This window comes from Salmo trutta, chromosome 4, assembly GCF_901001165.1.
Source record: "Salmo trutta chromosome 4, fSalTru1.1, whole genome shotgun sequence".
In the NCBI taxonomy this organism is placed as follows: Eukaryota; Metazoa; Chordata; class Actinopteri; order Salmoniformes; family Salmonidae; genus Salmo; species Salmo trutta.
In genome coordinates, this window is record NC_042960.1 from 26,861,121 (window position 1) to 26,880,605 (window position 19,485).

At 43.4% G+C, this 19,485-nt stretch overlaps 1 protein-coding gene across 8 annotated transcripts in view; it reads right to left on the bottom strand.

The window, feature by feature from the left end:
* LOC115192178 (discs large homolog 1-like protein) overlaps positions 1 to 19,485 on the bottom strand; it is a 218,006-nt gene that overhangs the window by 19,703 nt on the left and 178,818 nt on the right. For all 8 annotated transcript variants that reach the window (XM_029750381.1, XM_029750384.1, XM_029750388.1 and 5 more), the window contains one exon: positions 448 to 624. In XM_029750381.1, the coding sequence (XP_029606241.1) occupies positions 448 to 624 (177 nt within the window). The remainder of the gene's footprint in view (positions 1 to 447; positions 625 to 19,485) is intronic.

Genomic DNA, 19,485 nt, shown 5'->3' on the forward strand with positions numbered 1-19,485 from the left:
CTAGTATGACACCTCAGTACAATCCTTGGCTAAACAAAAAAAAATAGTGGTTGTATGAAAACATACTCTCTGCCCCCATGTTGGCCTTACGGTGCATTGCCAGTCGCAGTGGCACCATGCTGTGTCCAGGGATAAGACCAGCACTGGGCTGTGCCGATACACACACACACACACACACACTGAGTACTCTGTGAGCAAGCACAGGACATGCAATAGGGTTTTAAAACTGAATTCACCAGACAGCTGAGTCTGGTGAGTAAGAGGGCTTATTTAAAGTAATGCCATGCTAACTGACAAGATGCCTACTAATTCAAGCTTTTTTTGGCCAATCTCCTAAAATAAGATTTAAGGTTGAGAAGTCTAGTGTTGATCAGGGACTGGCCTGTTGCCCATCCCTAGATCTGTGCCTGTAGTCAGCTTCTAACCTGAGCAACCCTGACCCCTCACCTCCTCCTGCTGGGGATGACTCCGACCTCATCTACCTCTTCTTCGTGGGTCATGTGCCTCGCCTGCCACCACTCGTCATCGGAGGCATTCACCACGTGAAGGATGTCTCCAAAGTGGAAGTTAAGCCCCTGGCTGGGCAGCTCAGAGTCCTTTGTCCTGTTATAGTCAAACAGAGCCCTGGAGGAGAACCAACATTACATCAAACAGCGCCCTGCAGACAAACAACTACAATAGATGAGGGTGGAACTGAGTCGTTTGTCTTGGCATAGTCAAATCGACCCTGCAGAGAGAGAAATCACAGTACTGTATATCCTTCAGTAAAAATGCATTTTTCACATTATTAGGGAGCTACAGTGGCTTGCGAAAGTATTCACCCCCTTTGGCATTTTTCCTATTTTTTTGCCTTACAACCTGGAATTAAAATAGATTTTTGGGGGGTTTGTATCATTTCATTTACACAACATGCCTACCACTTTGAAGATGCAAAATATTTTGTGTGAAATAAACAAGAAATAAGACCAAAAAAATCAGAACTTGAGCGTGCATAACTATTCATCCCACCCAATGCCAATACTCTGTAGAGCCACCTTTTGCAGCAATTACAACTGCAAGTCTCTTGGTATGTCTCTATAAGCTTGGCACATCTGGCCACTGGGATTTTTGCCCATTCTTCAAGGCAAAACTGCTCCAGCTCCTTCAAGTTGGATGGGTTCTGCTGGTGTACAGCAATCTAAGTCACACCACAGATTCTCAAATGGATTGAGGTCTGGGCTTTGACTAGGCCATTCAAAGACATTTAAATGTTTCCCCTTAAACCACTCAAGGGTTGCTTTAGCAGTATGCTTAGGGTCATTGTCCTGCTGGAAGGTGAACCTCCGTCCCCTCTCAAATCTCTGGAAGACTGAATCAGGTTTCCCTCAAGAACTTCCCTGTATTTAGCACCATCCAACATTCCTTCAATTCTGACCATTTTCCCACTCCCTGCTGATGAAAAACATCCCCACAGCATGATGCTGCCACCACCATGCTTCACTGTGTGGATGATGTTCTCTGGGTGATGAGAGGTGTTGGGTTTGCGCCAAACATAGCATTTTCCTTGATGGCCAAAAAGCTACATTTTAGTCTCATCTGACAAGAGTACCTTCTTCCATATGTTTGGGGAGTCTCCCACATGCCTTTTGGCGAACACCAAATGTCTTTGCTTATTTTTTTCTTTAAGCAATGTCTTTTTTCTGACCACTCTTCCGTAAAGCCCAGCTCTGTGGAGTGTACGGCTTAAAATAGTCCTATGGACAGATACTCCAATCTCTGCTGTGGAGCTTTGCAGCTCCTTCAGGGTTATCTTTGGTGGCTTTGTTGCCTCTGACTAATGCCCTCCTTGCCTGGTCCGTGAGTTTTGGCAGGCAGCCCTCTCTTGGCAGGTTTGTTGTGGTGCACTATTCTTTCAATTTTGTAATAATGGATGTAATGGTGCTCCTTGGAATGTTCAAAGTTTTGGATATTTTTTTATAACCCAACCCTGATCTGTACTTCTCCACAACTTTGTCCCTGTCCTGTTTGGCGAGCTCCTTGGTCTTCATAGTGTCACTTGCTTGGTGGTGCGCCTTGCTTAGTGGTGTTACATACTCTGGGGCCTTTCAGAACAGGTGTATATATGCTGAGGTCATGTGACAGATCATGTGACAATTAGATTGCACACAGGTGGACTTTATTTAACTAATTATGTGACTTCTGAAGGTAATTGGTTGCACCAGATATTATTTAGGGGCTTCATAGCAAAGGGGGTGAATACATATGCACCCACCACTTTTCAGTTTTACATTTTCTTGCACTTCTTTTTCCATTTCACTTCACCAATTTGGACTATTTTGTGTATGTCCATTACATGAAATCCAAATAAAAATTCATTTAAATTACAGGTTGTAATGCAACAAAATAGGAAAAACACCAAGGGGGTTAATACTTTTGCAAGGCACTGTATTAGTCAAGGAGGAGCCTTGTGTGAAAGACAAGGACTGCATGAAGCGTCATAAGAAACTGTCTGCATCAGGTGAGTGGAGGATTTTTTTTATATATACAACACACAGGGAAGGGAAGTCAAAGTGAGTGAGCATGATTTTACACCCGACACTGAGTGATGATTTTCAGATTTTTATTCGGGTCCCCATTAGCTGTTGAAGAAGTAGCAGCTATTCTTCCTGGGATCCAAACAAAACATAGAACATGACAAAATACAGAACACTAATGGACAGGAAACATCAACACAAATGTAAACTAAGAACACTACGACTAAAGAACAATACAACTATTTAAAATAAAGAAAAATAACAAATGAAAAATACTCATGTCGTGTGTGTGTGTCTTCACAGTCTGTGTTGCTCTTTGAAGTGGTGTTTTATCTGTTTTAAAACTGATGTATTGCTTACCTGAATTATCTGAGGTGGAAGAGAATTCCATGTAGTCATTGCTCTATACAGTTCTGTACGTCTCCCAGCCTCTTTTCTGGACTTGGGACTCTGAAAAGACCCCTGATTGTTTGTCTTGTGGGGTATGTATGGGCTTTTCAGCTGTGTGGTACCCCTTTCCTACAGTCAAATGACCAAATCGCCTTCTAGTGGCCTCATGGGTGGAATGTTATGTTTTCCATAATTGAATAATTAATAAACATTATGAAAAACTGCTGAAAATCCCGTGTTTCTATGTCAAATGGTTTTGTTAGATTTCAGTCTTCTGTGACGTGTGTGTGTGTATGTGTATATATATTTGAATGCAAACTCCATTGAATACATTTCAACTCTATATCTGACATGGTACAGGTGTCTTCTTTTTTTAAGCCCATTGCAGTGAGTGAGGTGTACACTTTTGTTTCAAAGTAGATTTGTTTAAGACTACCAAGAAAAACACACTGTGTGACCCTAATTTAGCCCACTGCAGTAAAAGGTTAACTGGTTGAACAGACAATTCGGTACTTTCAGAACATCAATACTTCTTACAAAGACCAGCAGTGATCCTGTCAATCTCTCCTCCATTCCGAACCAGTAGAGACTGACATGCATGTTATTGACATTGTCCCTCTGTGTACATTTGAGGCCCAGACATGCTGCTCTGTTCTGGGCCAGCTGCAGCTATTTTCTGTCTTTTTTCCACACCTGACCATACAACTGGGCAATAGTCAAGATGTGGCAAATACAGAGCTTGCAGGACCTGTTTGGTTGCATGTGATGTTAAAAAAGTGTCACAACCTGATCTGTTCCACTTGTCTTTGTGCTTGTCTCCACCCCCTCCAGGTGTCGCTCATCTTCCTCATTATCCCCAGTGCATTTATACCTGTGTACTCTCTTTTGCCAGTTTGTCTTGTCTTGTCAGGTCTTACCAGCATGTTTTCCCGTCTACCTGCTTTCTCAAGTTCTGTTTCCCCGGTTCTGACCATTCTGTACCTGCCTGACTCTGACCCGTTTACGAACCTCTGCCTGTCCTGACCCAGAGCCTGCCTGCTGTTCTGTACCTTATTGACTCTGCCCTGGATTATGGACCTCTGCCTGCCTTTGACCTGTCTTTTGCCTGCCCCCTGTTCGGGTCAATAAACATCTGTGACTTGAGCTGTCTGCATCTGGGTCTTATCCTGAGTTCTGATAGTACGAACTGGCCATGACTGACCCAGCAGACACAGACCAGCTCCACAATGCTGTCTCCCTGCAAGGAGCCACCATTGGAAGACACAAGGAGTTACTGCAATGTCTTATGGAGGGACTCCATACACTGGTAGAACGCCATGACCAGGCATTCTATACATTGCTAAAGCAATTCTGTGGATTCCCCACTGGGAAGAGGGTCACACCTGTAATCTCCCAGCCTACCCCAGTGTCCCGAGAACCCCGCTTACCTCCTCCGGAGCGCTACGCTGGAGATTCAGGAACCTGCCGGGCTTTTCTCTCCCAGTGCTCCCTCATTTTTGAGCTGCAGCCTTCTTCGTTCCCCTCGGGCCGCTCGAGGATAGCGTACATTATAACACTGATGTCTGGGAGGGCACTCGCCTGGGCCATGGTGGTGTGGGAGCAACAGTCCGCACTCTGCCTCAGTCTGGAGGGGTTCGTGGCGGAAGTTCGGAAGATGTTTGATTCTCTGTTGTCCGGGAGAGTGGCTGCTCGTAAGCTGCTCCAGCTACGTCAAGACTCCTGGTGTGTGGCAGACTATGCAGTGGATTTTCGCACGTTGGCGGCTGAGAGTGCCTGGAACCCGGAAGCATTATTCAACATGTTTCTTCACAGATTATCAGAGGTGATCAAAGATGAGCTCGCAGCCCGGGAGCTGCCCATGGACCTTGACTCCCTCATAGCCTTGACCATCCGGATCGATGGGTGGCTTCGAGAACGTAGAAGGGAGAGGGAATCGGTGCCCTGTCGACCTCATTCGCCCTCGATTCTCACCTCGCATCCAAAGAATCCCGGAGACCCCGGAAGTCTACATGTCCGAGTGAACCCGACATCACCAAAGTTCTCTCGGGAATCACTGAGGGCTGCCGACTCGCCTCCTTCAGAGTCCATGCACCTGGGCAGGACTAGATTGACTCCGGCTGAGCGCTAACGCCGACTCCACACCCAGAGCTGTCTATATTGTGGAGCTACGGGACATTTTGTAGCTACCTGCCCATTTAAAAACCCAGGCTCATCAAGAAGGGGTGAGTATTCTGGTGGGCCATATGGAGAACTTTTCCTCTCCCCTTACTCACACCCCTTTCCATGCCATCCTGATGTAGGGGAACCAGTCAATCTCTTCGGGTACTCATCGACTCTGAGGAGAGTATTTTAAACGGTACCCTGGCGTCCGAGCTGGGCATCCCCACTCAGCACTTCTCCATTCCCATGGACGTTAGAGCGCTGGATGGGCGCTCTATAGGTCGAGTCACTCACAATACCACTCTCATCAACCTATGAGTATCAGGGAACCACAGCAAGGCAATCCAATTTATGCTGATTACATCTCAAGTTCCCGTGGTATTGGGATTCTCTTGGCTCCAGCAACACAATCCCATCATAGACTGCTGGTGCCATTATGGGTTGGAGCCCGTTATGCCACGCCCATTGTCTGAAGTCAGCGCAGCCTGCCCCGGGACGTCTTCCTGGTGGCTCGGAAGTTGCCCCGGACCTCTCCGCCATTCTCGCGGAGTACCAGGATGTCCGGGAGGTTTCAGTAAGGCTTGGGCCACTTCACTTCCTCCGCACCAACCCTATGACTGCGGGATCGACCTTCTCCCAGGCACCACACCACCCCGGGGATGACTACGCTCTGTTGGGTCCTGAGACCAAGGCTATGGAGACCTACAATACCGTTCAAAAGTTTGGGGTCACTTAGAAATGTCCTTGTTTGAAAGAAAAGCACATTTTTTTTGTCCATTAACCTCTTACATCTAGGGGGCAGTAATTTCACGGCTGGATAAAAAACGTACCCGATTTAATCTGATTATTAGTCCTGCCCAGAAACTGGAATATGCATATAATTATTAGCTTTGGAGAGAAAACACTCCAAAGTTTCTGAAACTGTTTGAATGGTGTCTGTGAGTATAACAGAACTCCTATGGCAGGCAAAAACCTGAGATGCTTCTGTTCAGGAAGTACCCTGTCTGAACATTTCTTGCCCTTCTTGATTCTCTCTATCGTTTACAAAGGATCTCTGCTCTTACGTGACACTTCTCACGTCAACAATGGAGTCTCACAGCCCGGGAAAAACAGGAATGATGTAATTCAAAGCCCTGGCTGAAGCACACGAGAGCAAAAGCTGAGTGGTCAGTCAATGGACTAAGCCTTAGGCGCGTGACACGCCCCGCCCCCGGCTTTCGGTTTTTTCCTCAGTTTACAGACAGGCAGATTCCCGGTCGGAATATTATCGCTTCTCTACGAGATAAATTGCATAAATATTGGTTTTAAACAGCGGTTGACATGCTTCGAAGTACGGTAATGGAATATTTAGAAATTTTTTGTCATATTTTGCGTCATGCTCGTGGCCGAGATTTAGCGTTGGGATAGTGTCTAGAACGCACGAACAAAACGTCGCTGTTTGGATATAACGATGGATTATTTGGGACCAAACCTACATTTGTTATTGAAGTAGAAGTCCTGGCAGTGTATTCTGATGAAGAACAAGCAAGGTAAGAACATTTTTCTTATAGGAAATGTGATTTTGGTGAAGGCTAAACTTGCAGGGTGTCTAAATAGCTAGCCCTGTAACGCCGGGCTATGTACTTACATTATTGCAAAATGTGCTTCATCCGAAAAGCTATTTTAAAATCGGACATATCGAGTGCATAGAGGAGTTCTGTATCTATAATTCTTAAAATAATTGTTATGCTTTTTGTGAACGTTTATCGTGAGTAATTTAGTAAAATCACCGGAAGTGTTCGGTGGGAATGCTAGTTCTGAACGTCACATGCTAATGTAAAAAGCTGGTTTTTGATATAAATATGAACTTGATTGAACAGACATGCATGTATTGTATAACACAATGTCCTAGGTGTGTCATCTGATGAAGATCATCAAAGGTTAGTGCTGCATTTAGATATGGTTTGGGTTTATGTGACATGATATGCTAGCTTGAAAAATGGCTGTGTGATTATTCCTGGCTGGGTACTCTGCTGACATAATCTAATGTTTTGCTTTCGCTGTAAAGCCTTTTTGAAATCGGACAGTTTGGTTAGATAAAGGAGAGTCTTGTCTTTAAATAGCTGTAACATAGTCATATGTTTGAAAAGTGTAAGTTTTCGGATTTAGAGGAGTTTGAATTTCGCGCCCCGCCCATCATTGGATATTGGAGCAGACGTTCCGCTAGCGGAACGTGTAGATGTAAGAGGTTTTTAAAATAACATCAAATTGATCAGAAATACAGTGTAGACATTGTTAATGTTGTAAATGACTATTGTAGCTGGAAACGGCAGATTATTTTATGGAATATTTACATAGGCATACAGAGGCCCATTATCAGCAACCATCACTCCTGTGTTCCAATGGCACGTTGTGTTAGCTAATCCAAGTTTATAATTTTAAAAGGCTAATTGATCATTAGAAAACCCTTTTGCAATTATGTTAGCACAGCTGAAAACTGTTCTGATTTAAAGAAGCAATAAAACTGGCCTTCTCTAGACTACTTGAGTATCTGGAGCATCAGCATTTGTGGGTTTGATTACAGGCTCAAAATGTCCAGAAACAAAGTACTTTCTTCGGAAACTCGTCAGTCTATTCTTGTTCTGAGAAATGAAGGCTATTCCATGCGAGAAATTGCCAAGAAACTGAAGATCTCGTACAACGTTTTGTACTACTCCCTTCACAGAACAGTGCAAACTGGCTCTAACCAGAATAAAAAGAGGACTGGGAGGCCCCGGTGCACAACTGAGCAAGAGGACAAGTACATTAGAGTGTCTAGTTTGAGAAACAGACGCCTCACTAGTCCTCAACTGGCAGCTTCATTACATAGTACCTGCAAAACACCAGTCTCAATGTCAACAGTGAAGAGGCAACTCTGGGATGCTGGCCTTCTAGGCAGAGTTCCTCTGTCCAGTGTCCGTGTTCTTTTGCCCATCTTAATCCTTTCTTTTAATTGGCCAGTCTGAGATATGGCTTTTTCTTTGCAACTCTGCCTAGAAGTCCAGCATCCCGAAGTCGCCTCTTCACTGTTGACGTTGAGACTGGAGTTTTGTGCATACTATTTAATGAAGCTGCCAGTTGAAGACTTGTGAGGCGTCTGTTTCTCAAACTAGACAATCTGTTTCAGGGATGAATGTACGGAGAAATATGCCTTCATCCTTACCATCTTTTCCCAATGTCAAGCCAGTGTGTCTTATTTGCAATGAAAATGTCGCTGTTTGCGAGGGATTCAATCTCAGACGTCATTATAAATCTAACAATGGAACTTTCAAAGTGGCCTTCCCGCCCCAGACAGGCTCGACGCAGAAACATTGAAGAGTTAACTGCAAGCTACAAACACGGCTTTTTTTGGCTGACATATTCTGTCACTTAAACGGGTTAAATCTCCAGTTAAAAGAAAGAGTGAAAACAGTCGTGGACATGGTGGAAAAATTTGAGGCCATTACGAGGAAGCTTGAGTTGTTTGATTTGGACTTGCCATCTGGAAGGCTACTGCACTTCAGCAAACTGAAGTAATGAAAGGCAGAGGGACCAGGCCGCAGCATTGTCACAGAGGTGATGGAAGATTTCATCAAGTAGCTGAGAGAGAACTTCTCCACCAGATTTGAAGACTACACCATGCCCACGGATATCATTGCGTTTGTACGTGATCCTCTCACAGTCCGCCCAGGTGGAGAGTTCTCCTCCATTGCTAAGAAAATGATGCCCTCGCTGGATGAGACTGCAATTTAATCTGAGCTGATTGAATTCAAGACATCGAACCAAATCAAGGATGAGCTCAGGAGGGCTGAATCCTTGTGTGCGTTTTGGGTGTAATCCTCAGAGGACTACAGCACAATAAAGGAGCTTGCATTATATGTGCTAACAATGTTTGGATCGACTTACACCTGCAAGTCCTCATTTTCCTCCATGAACGCAGTAGACTCGACAGGAACCGGCTTTCAATCGAGGACAGCCTGCGCATCAATCACACCCATCTCACGCGACATCCACAAGATCGTGTCCGAGGGGAAATGAAACTTTTCCCATTGAGTAAGTCACTTAGTGGCCTATATGACTGTAATTAGTAAATACTAACATTATTGTGAGTGCTTATCCATGGATATTTAGGTCTCAAGCTGACAGTAGTTTCTGTTTGTCATTAAAGAAGCAGGCTATCCCGATACAGACATCCCCTTTTTTTCTTTAAATGATTGTTTTATGTAGGATGCTACATTTTTGGCCAGTTGCAACTGTAAGTAGGCCTAATAAAAAAAATCTGACTTCTATTAGGCCATATATTTTTGTTATTGTGAAATATGCTGTAAAGCCTCAGCCTACCTCAGCCAGTTAAGTTATTTTATATAGGCCTAGGATCAGAAGAAATAGACTCCAATTAAGCCCTCTTGTTGTTTTGTAAAGTCAAATTAAAATGAAGATTATTGTTAAATGAATTACTCGACTGGTGTAGGTTTTCTCCATCTGTTGCTGTGGAACACTTGCTTAACAAGTTAGCTATATTTTCAGTACCAGGCGCTGTTCCCCTGCTATTGATTGCACTGCAGTTGCAGCTTTACATTTCAGCACCACAAAATGGTCCGCTGCCTGCTTTATTAGTCTCCTGCATTCTCTCTCCTCATGAAGTTATTTAGGTAGGGTAACTTCCTCCTTGGGACATTGCATTTGTGAGTTTTTGCATCTCGGGTCCTTGATTTAAAAAATGTGTATTACAGTTTAATGAAACAAATATTCATAATTAATTTGAGGGGCTTGGGGGGGGGGTGGATAATATTGTTGGGGAACCCTGCACTACAACAAAAGCATGGGAAAACTAGGCTTGTCAGTGACATCTAGGCCTTCCAGAAGAATGGTGCCACACACTAAGCTATGGTCCCCACTTATTCTGAGTACCAGTCTCTTTAGCTAACATTCCACTCCTTGCCACTCCTTGCCATTGCCACAGAGACTGGACTTTCGGCAATCTCAACGTTCAATATGCACTGGATTTAGGGCGGAGTTGCTCATTGGTTGTTGGAAATAACTTAATATTTTCCACGACAACATGTGGAGCCTCAAATAGAATTCCAATTTAGCTAGGCAAGTTGTTGTATTTTGAGGCTAAGACGTTTTGAGGCTAAGATGTTTTATGGTTGGAATTGCAGTATGTATTTAGTTTGAGAATTTACACATGAGCTCGCAACTTTTGAAATACTGGTTTCATCTGGACAAACATAAAACACCTCTTCTACAGAGAAAAAAAGTGATAGTCCAATATTTGCATAGTTGTTGTGATAGCTGTGAGGGTGATCGAATCAGGATAAAATCCCCTGTTCTCCTCACTCATTAATGATATAATGTTCATATTTGAATAGGGCAGAAAGGTTTGTCTCTTTGGCATATGACATGGAGTACAAGGGATGGATTAGCTAAAGTGACTGGTACCCAGGCTAGGCCCCACCCATTGCAAGTCAAAATATGATTGGTCACTCCAAAAGTATGATAAATATGGATGGAATGAGTTCAGATACTGAGCACTGAGCAGGTGTGCATGGAATATGTGATCCATATCTGAATAGATGCAATAATAAACATATGCAGCACACTAAAGACAGCTCAGGAGAGATTTTCCAACTGCATAACCTTTACAGTGTGTGTGTGTGTGTGTGTGTGTGTGTGTGTGTGTGTGTGTGTTCTGACTAAGCAACCGTGGCTTTCCTGAGACAAATCAGCCCACAGAGATCCAGGATGTTGAGTGGGGCACGAACGTGAGTGTGTGTGTGTGTGCCTGCCTGCTTAAGAACTGGAGCTGAAGTAACAGCCATCCCCTAGCGTCCAGGCTGCATCATCCCCATGCCTTTCCTTCATCAATAAAACAGGGCTGTACTCCAGCACTGGGACAGATATGCAGTAGCTGTGAAATAGGAATACTAGGATACTAAAAGAGGAGAAACATTAGACAGTGTCTATTACAGGTCCACATACTCTAGGTACTGTAGGAAAAACAGAAGCGATCACACTTACTGTACTGTACAGTGCTTTCTATTGTAATAATCCTATAGTAACAACCATAATTAAATTATGGTATAATATTTGTATTTATTAAAGATACGCATGACAGGTAAAAACAAATTAAATAATCAAGCACTGAGAACAACGAGCAGCAGTAACCTGTAATGTGCCTGCCAATGTTACATGATTTTAATGTACTTAGGGCTAGACGTCAACTTCCGGTGAAATTGGAGGGCGCGCAATTCAAATAAATAATCATAAAAATTATGGATATAAAACATTTAGGTACATACAAGTGTCTTATATCGGTTAAAAACTTCAGTTCTTGTTCATCTAACTGCATTGTCTGATTGACAATAGGCTTTACAGCGAAAGCATGCCATGCGATTGTTTGAGGACAGCGCCCCACATCAACATATTTTTCCACCGGCACGGGCTTCATAAAATCACAAATAGAGATTTAAATATTCACTTTTTGAAAATCTCTCTGATTTGCAATCCAAAGGGTCCCAGCTAAAACATGTAGTGTCGTTTTGTTAGATAACCTCCTTATTTATATCCCAAAAAGTCAGTTTAGTTAGCGCCATCGATTTGTGTAATCCACTCGTTCAACATGCAGAGAAAGGAATCCAAAAAGCTAGCGCTAAACTTTGTTAAAACAAGTCAAAATACGTTTCTGTATAATCCTCAGGTACCCTAAAATGTAATTAAACTATAATATTTCATACGGAAAGAAGTATGTTCAACAGCAAAACGATATTAGCAGGTGCGCGTGCTCTTCGTGGCACACGCACAGACTGATTTCCAAGTCTGTATCCCAGCACTAAAACTCAAATTTCTTCCTCGTTTGGGAAGAAGCAAGCCTGAAACCTTGAACAAAGACAGTTGGCATCTCTAGTGGAAGCCATAGGAATTGCATCCTGAGAGCTAGATTTCAGAATGCCCCTATACTTTCCATTGTAAGAGCATGGGCTCTCAAAAAAAATGAATTCCGGTTGGTTATTCTTTGGATTTTCTCCTACCATACAGTGGGGGAAAAAAGTATTTGATCCCCTGCTGATTTTGTACGTTTGCCCACTTACAAACAAATGATCAGTCTAATTTTAATAGTAGGTTTATTTGAACAGTGAGAGACAGAATAACAACAACAAAAAATCCAGAAAAACGCTTGTCAAAAATGTTAAATTGATTTGCATTTTAATGAGGGAAATAAGTATTTGACCCCTCTGCAAAACATGACTTAGTACTTGGTGGCAAAACCCTTGTTGGCAATCACAGAGGTCAGATGTTTCTTGTAGTTGGCTACCAGGTTTGCACACATCTCAGGAGGGATTTTGTCCCACTCCTCTTTGCAGATCTTCTCCAAGTCATTATGGTTTCGAGGCTGACGTTTGGCAACTCGAACCTTCAGCTCCCTCCACTGATTTTCTATGGGATTAAGGTCTGGAGACTGGCTAGACCACTGCAGGACCTTAATGTGCTTCTTCTTGAGCCACTCCTTTGTTGCCTTGGCTGTGTGTTTTGGGTCATTGTCATGCTGGAATACCCATCCACGACCCATTTTCAATGCCCTGGCTGAGGGAAGGAGGTTCTCACCCAAGATTTGACGGTACATGGCCCCGTCCATCGTCCCTTTGATGCGGTGAAGTTGTCCTGTCCCCTTAGCACAAAAACACCCCCAAAGCATAATGTTTCCACCTCCATGTTTGACGGTGGAGATGGTGTTCTTGGGGTCATAGGCAGCATTCCTCCTCCTCCAAACACGGCGAGTTGAGTTGATGTCAAAGAGCTCCATTTTGGTCTCATCTGACCACAACACTTTCACCAGTTGTCCTCTGAGTCATTCATTGGCAAACTTCAGATGTGCATGTATATGTATTCTTGAGCAGGGGGACCTTGCGGGCGCTGCAGGATTTCAGTCCTTCACGGCATAATGTGTTACCAATTGTTTTCTTGGTGACTATGGTCCCAGCTGCCTTGAGATTATTGACAAGATCCTCCCGTGTAGTTCTGGCCATGGTGGAGAGTTTGGAATCTGATTGATTGATTGCTTCTGTGGACAGGTGTCTTTTTTACAGGTAACAAGCTGCGGTTAGGAGCACTCCCTTTAAGAGTGTGCTCCTAATCTCAGCTCGTTACCTGTATAAAAGACACCTGGGAGCCAGAAATCTTTCTGATTGAGAGGGGGTCAAATACTTATTTTCCTCATAAAAATGCAAATCAATTTATAACATTTTTGACATGCGTTTTTCTGGATATTTTTGTTGTTGTTCTGTCTCTCACTGTTCAAATAAACCTACCATTAAAATTATAGACTGATTCTTTCTTTGTCAGTGGGCAAACGTACAAAATCAGCAGGGGATCAAATACTTTTTTCCCCCACTGTATCTATTGTGTTATAGTCTCATACATTATTTTAAAATTTCTACAAACTTCAAAGTGTTTTCCATCCAATGATACCAATTATATGCATATCCTGGCTTCTGGGCCTGAGTAACAGGCAGTTTACTTTGGGCACGTCAGTCAGACAGGAAGTGGAGAAAAATAGACCCTAGCCTGAAGAAGTTGTCGTCTGATAATAAGAATTTTTCAAGTGTGTCACACCTTTTACTCTTCTTGAGCGGTGGCCCCTCTTCCATTTTTGTACTGAGCACAAAAACTTGCACTCTGTGTGAAATAAATGTCTTGAGACAGGTAAAGTTGAAGTCGGAAGTGTACAAGCTCAGTTGGTAGAGCATGGTGTTTGCAACGCCAGGGTTGTGGGTTCGATTCCCACGGGGGGCCAGCACAGGAAAAAAAGTATGAAATGTATGCATTCACTACTGTAAGTCGCTCTGGATAAGAGCGTCTGCTAAATGACTAAAATGTAATGTAAAAATGTACATACACCTTAGCCAAATACATTTAAACTCAGTTTTTCACAATTCCTGACATTTAATCCTAGTAAAAGTTCCCTGTCTTAGGTCAGTTAGGATCACCACTTTATTTTAAGAATGTGAAATGTCAGAATAATAGTAGAGAGTGATTTATTTCAGCTTTTATTTCTTTCATCACATTCCCGGTGGGTCAGAAGTTTACATATACTCAATTAGTATTTGGTAGCATTGCCTTTCAATTGTTTTACTTGGGTCAAACGTTTTGGGTAGCCTTCCACAAGCTTCCCACAATAAGTTGGGGGAATTTTGGCCCATTCCTCCTGACAGAGCTGGTGTAACTGAGTCAGGTTCGCACACACTTTTTCAGTTTTGCCCACAAATCTTCTATAGGATTGAGGTCAGGGCTTTGTGATGGCCACCCCAATGCCTTGACTTTGTTGTCCTTAAGCCATTTTGCCACAATTTTGGAATTATGCTTGGGGTCATTGTTCATTTGGAAGACCCATTTGTGACCAAGCTTTAACTTGCTGACTGATGTCTTGAGATGTTACTTCAATATATCCACATAATTTTCGTTCCTAATGATGCCATCTATTTTGTGAAGTGCACCAGTCCCTCCTGCAGCAAAGCACCCCCACAACATCACGCTGCCACCCCCGTGCTTCAAGGTTGGGATGATGTTCTTCAGCTTGCAAGCCTCCCCCTTTTTCCTCCAAACATAACGATGGTCATTATGGCCAAACAGTTCTATTTTTGGTTCATCAGACCAGAGGACATTTCTCCAAAAAGTATAATCTTTGTCCCCATGTGCAGTTGCAAACCGTAGTCTGGCTTTTTTATGGCGGTTTTGGAGCAGTGGCTTCTTCCTTGCTGAGCGGCCTTTCAGGTTATGTCAATATAGGACTCGTTTTACTGTGGATATAGATGCTTTTGTACCTGTTTCCTCCAGCATCTTGACAAGGTCCTTTGCTGTTGTTCTGGGATTGATTTGCATTTTTCAATCTAAAATACATTAATCTCTAGGAGACAGAACGCGTCTCCTTCCAGAGCAGTATGACGGCTGCGTGGTCCCATGGTGTTTATACTTGCGTACTATTGTTTGTACAGATGAACGTGGTACCTTCAGGCATTTGGAAATTGCTCCCAAGGATGAACCAGACTTGCGGAGGTCTACAATTTTTTTCTGAGGTCTTGGCTGATGTCTTTTGATTTTCCCATGATGTCAAGCAAAGAGGCACTGAGCTGGAAGGTATGCCTTGAAATACATCCACAGGTACACCTCCAATTGACTCAAATGATGTCAATTAGCCTATCAGAAGCTTCTAAAGCCATGACATAATTTTCTGGAATTTTCCAAGCTGTTTAAAGGCACAGTCAATTTAGTGTATATAAACTTCTGACCCACTGGAATTGTGATACAGTGAATTATACGTGTAATTATCTGTCTGTAAACAATTGTTGGAAAAATGACTTGTGTCATGCACAAAGTAGATGTCCTAACCGACTTGCCAAAACTATTGTTTGTTAACAAGACATTTGTGGAGTGGTTGAAAAACAAGTTTTAATTACTCCAACCTAACTGTATGTAAACTTCCGACTTCAACTGTACATACAGCAACACACACAGCCCCAGCTGCCAGATCAAAAATAGCCATAGTAAATGTCACTTCATATATTAAAAAAACATGCCATTCCAGGATTATTCAGCCTTTCTCAAATTGTGTTCTTACAATCAATATTTTGTAAATATTTTTTCTCCATCTGCTATGAGGTCCTCCACCTTGACCACCCACCCAGGCAGGCTTCCAGTGAGTGTTTCCAGCTAAGGCTCTTAAAGAGAAGACTAAATCTTACTGTAGTACAGCAGCCAGCCAGAGAGTGCCATTAAAACATCCTGGTTAAAAGCAGCTAATTCAAATGTGGGGTTCTCTGTTTTCTAGCCACTTCTCCTCTGCTGTAATGAGACGGAAGGCAGCACAAAGTAGAGAGGATGCTAAAAGCTCCAATACACCAGATCCACATGGCTGCCTAACGGCAAACTGACCAAAATTATCATTTTTGGCTAATCCTGGCCTTTGTAGAGCCCTGTGGGACCCACAGCCCCTTGAGTATCATTTAGGGCTGCCCCCTAGGGGATACTATAGTGTACCACAGCCCCTGAGCTATAGTTCTAGCTAAAAGGATCACTGATTGAGCTATTCTAATGTGGAGCGGGAGGTGTTGTTAATAAAACCCACAATAACTTAGAACTCAGGGTAGATGTTTGAGCAGTGGAATACTAGCCATTCTTTGCATGTCATCTGTTGTCCGTCTGTGCTATGACTTCCTGCATGCAGTTCTAGATGGCTGTAAAGGAAATAAGTCTGCCAAGCTTGTATTTCCATAATGCAGTATATATTCTGTTGCTGGAAGTATTTGTCAATGCAAAGCAAGGAGGGTTTTATGGACTGGTTCCAGTTTCAATCTCCAAAGGTCCACCAGCAGAGAGACTAATCCTGTTAGGGAAACTGGGAATCAAACCACTGGGACTACATCCTTCTCCACATATCCCTCTATATATCCTTCTCCAGCATACTGTGAGAGAGGCCTTTTATGGAGTGTATGTATACCAAAACCATCGCATTGAGTGAAACTGAAAAGACATGTCACAATCGTCTTTGTAAGCAGACCTTCAAATCAAGTGCTACCAGCTCTGAACCCAAACGGAAGCGCAACACTCACACACACTGGACACTCAACACACTGCCCTTCCAATGCCCTTCTCCAGCAAGCACAAGACATTTCCTATTTTCTAAAGGTTATAGTGGCCTAACACAGCTCTGATGTCATGGCCAGTCTTTTCATCTGTCCTCTCCACAGTTCTTCTCAGCCTGCTGCCTACTGCCCAGGGGCCTCACTAAGCCCCAATATGTCACACCCTGTCTGCTGATCTCCTGTTTGGTACTGCTCTGTACTGCTCTGTTTTCTAACAAACCTTGGCCAAACCAAGATTCTCGACAATACACCGTCAACATTCTGATTCATAGATGTGCATTCTCTTTGGCAAATAGGAATAATGATTACTGTATCTGGTGAATTCAACTGTATATAATCAAATACATTTCCAGAGTGTATGTTTGTACTGCAGGTATAATGACTGCTGTCAGATCAGAGTTTCTCTAGTCTGGAGTCAGATTGTTTTAACCAGTATATACTGTTGTCCCAGAACGCTTCATTGTCCCTGACCTCTAACCCCTAAACTCTCCTCCAGTAGAGCAGGTCATATGGGTCTGATTGACAGGAGCTCCTCAGGTTGGGAGAAAACTGTGAAGTCTTCACTACAGTACGGTCTGGGTCAATGAGTCAACCTCCAGCACTCTCAGGGCCAATAATAAGACTGCACATGTGCTCCAGAGAGGTCAAGAGTGCAGGAGGAGTGCATCGGTGTGCACTGGCTAGCACCCAGGGTGGGTGAAACTGTTCGAGTACTGTTGAACACACAAGAAAACTTAAGACTGCATCAGAGCCCACTGGCAAAGACAGGGTAGGGTACAAAATGTGGTATGCTGTGTACATATTGTTGAAGAAATTCAGTGTGGCTTCTTGCTGTTAACAATTTTGTTCGTTATGTACTGTATAACACCGAGAATGCACAATGTTACAACAGATTGGATCTGCTTACTCCACAATGATATTTTAACTCCTTGTCCAAAATTACTACTCATATAAAATCAGTGTTTGGAGACACATGGCTTTGCCTGAGTCTGTGTGATAAAGGTCTTGTGACAGCTGGTTTAATGTCTTATTGTGACATGAGGTTAAAGATCTGGGTGTCATTCTCTATCTCTGGTCCTTATACACCGTTGTTCTCCCTGTGGACCAGGGTAGGGCATGTAACAGTGACATTCTCCCTTCTCCTGGGCCTGCTGTGTACAGGAGGCAGGCTGGGCAGATGCAGATAAGGCCTGAATGGCCCAGTCAAACTAGCCCTGATACACCTAGTCTCTATTATCATGCTGTCTGCATAATAATGAAGGAAGGCCAGCCATATATGGGCTCCAGTCAACTTAAAGGACAATGGGTTCTCTGCCATTAATCAACAGTGCAGCAGATCCGATCTTTTCAGATGGTGGCGAAAAGGCCTGAGTGTGTGCGTGTGTATTGTTGTCTATGTGCCTGCGTCAACACAGACAGAGATGCAGAGAAGACTCAATCAATCTCAGGGTCAGTGCTCCTGTGCTCCATCCATATGGGTTGAATATTGACTATGTCATTTTGTGGACAATAAATGTTTCCTTTTTCTATTCTCCTCGGACTGAAATCCACAGTGGTGGTAAAGTGCATTGATAGCGTCATGCAGGTAAATGAGGTGGTCGAAGTACCCAGAGAGTATAGACAACAGCCTCCAGACAATTTCAGATATATATATATATATATATGATCTAAAGTTGCTCATCTCTGTAACTTCATCTTCACTGATCTGACGAGACAGATGGAAGCAGTATGGTGCATGCCTATCAGGGGTCTGCTTTTTCACCTGTCAAGTTCCTTCATATCAAATCAAATGCTATTTGTCACATGCTTCGTAAACAGGTGTAGACTAACAGTGAAATGCTTACTTTACAGGCCCTTCCCAACAATGCAGAGAGAAAAACTGAAAAATAATAGAAACAATTATAACAAGATAAATAAATACACAATGACTAACGATAACTTAGCTTTATACATGGGCAGAGGTGTGGTGCTGTAGTGCTGATCCACAGATGATGCAATCTCAATCGCACTCCACACTGCCCTTTTCCACCTGGACAAAAGGAATACCTATGTGAAAATGCTGTTCATTGACTACAGCTCAGCGTTCAACACCATAGTGCCCACGAAGATCCTGGAGTCCTGACGGGCCGCCCCTAGGTGGTAATGGTAGGCAACAACACGTCTACCAGCTGATCCTCAACACTGGGGCCCCTCAGGGGTGTGGACTTAGTCCCCTACTCTACTCCCTGTTCACCTACGACTGTGTGGCCAAACACGACTCTAACACCATTAAGTTTGCTGTCGACACAACAGTGGTAGGCCTAATCACCGACAACGATGAGACAGCCTATAGGGAGAAGGTCAGAGACCTGACAGTGTGGTGTCAGGACAACAACCTCTCCCTCAATGTGAGCAAGACAAAGGTGCTGATCGTGGACTATAGGAAAAGGCGGGCTGAACAAGCCCCCCATTAACATTGACGGGGCTATAGTGGAGCGGGTCGAGAGTTTCAAGTTCCTTGGTGTCCACATCACCAACATCACCAACTAAAACATTGCACTACACCATGAACACCATGATGGTACCAGTACCAAGTCGATGTGTACGGGTATGACGTAATTGAAGTAGACACAATATGTACATATAGGTAGGGGTAAAGTGACTAGGCAACAGGATAGATAACAAACATAAGCAGCAGCTTATGGGATGAGTCAAGAGTGCAAAAAGGGGCAATGCAAATAGTCCGGCAGCTATTTAGTTATTAGCCATTAAGCAGGCTTTTGGCTTGGGGGTAGAAGCTGTTCAGG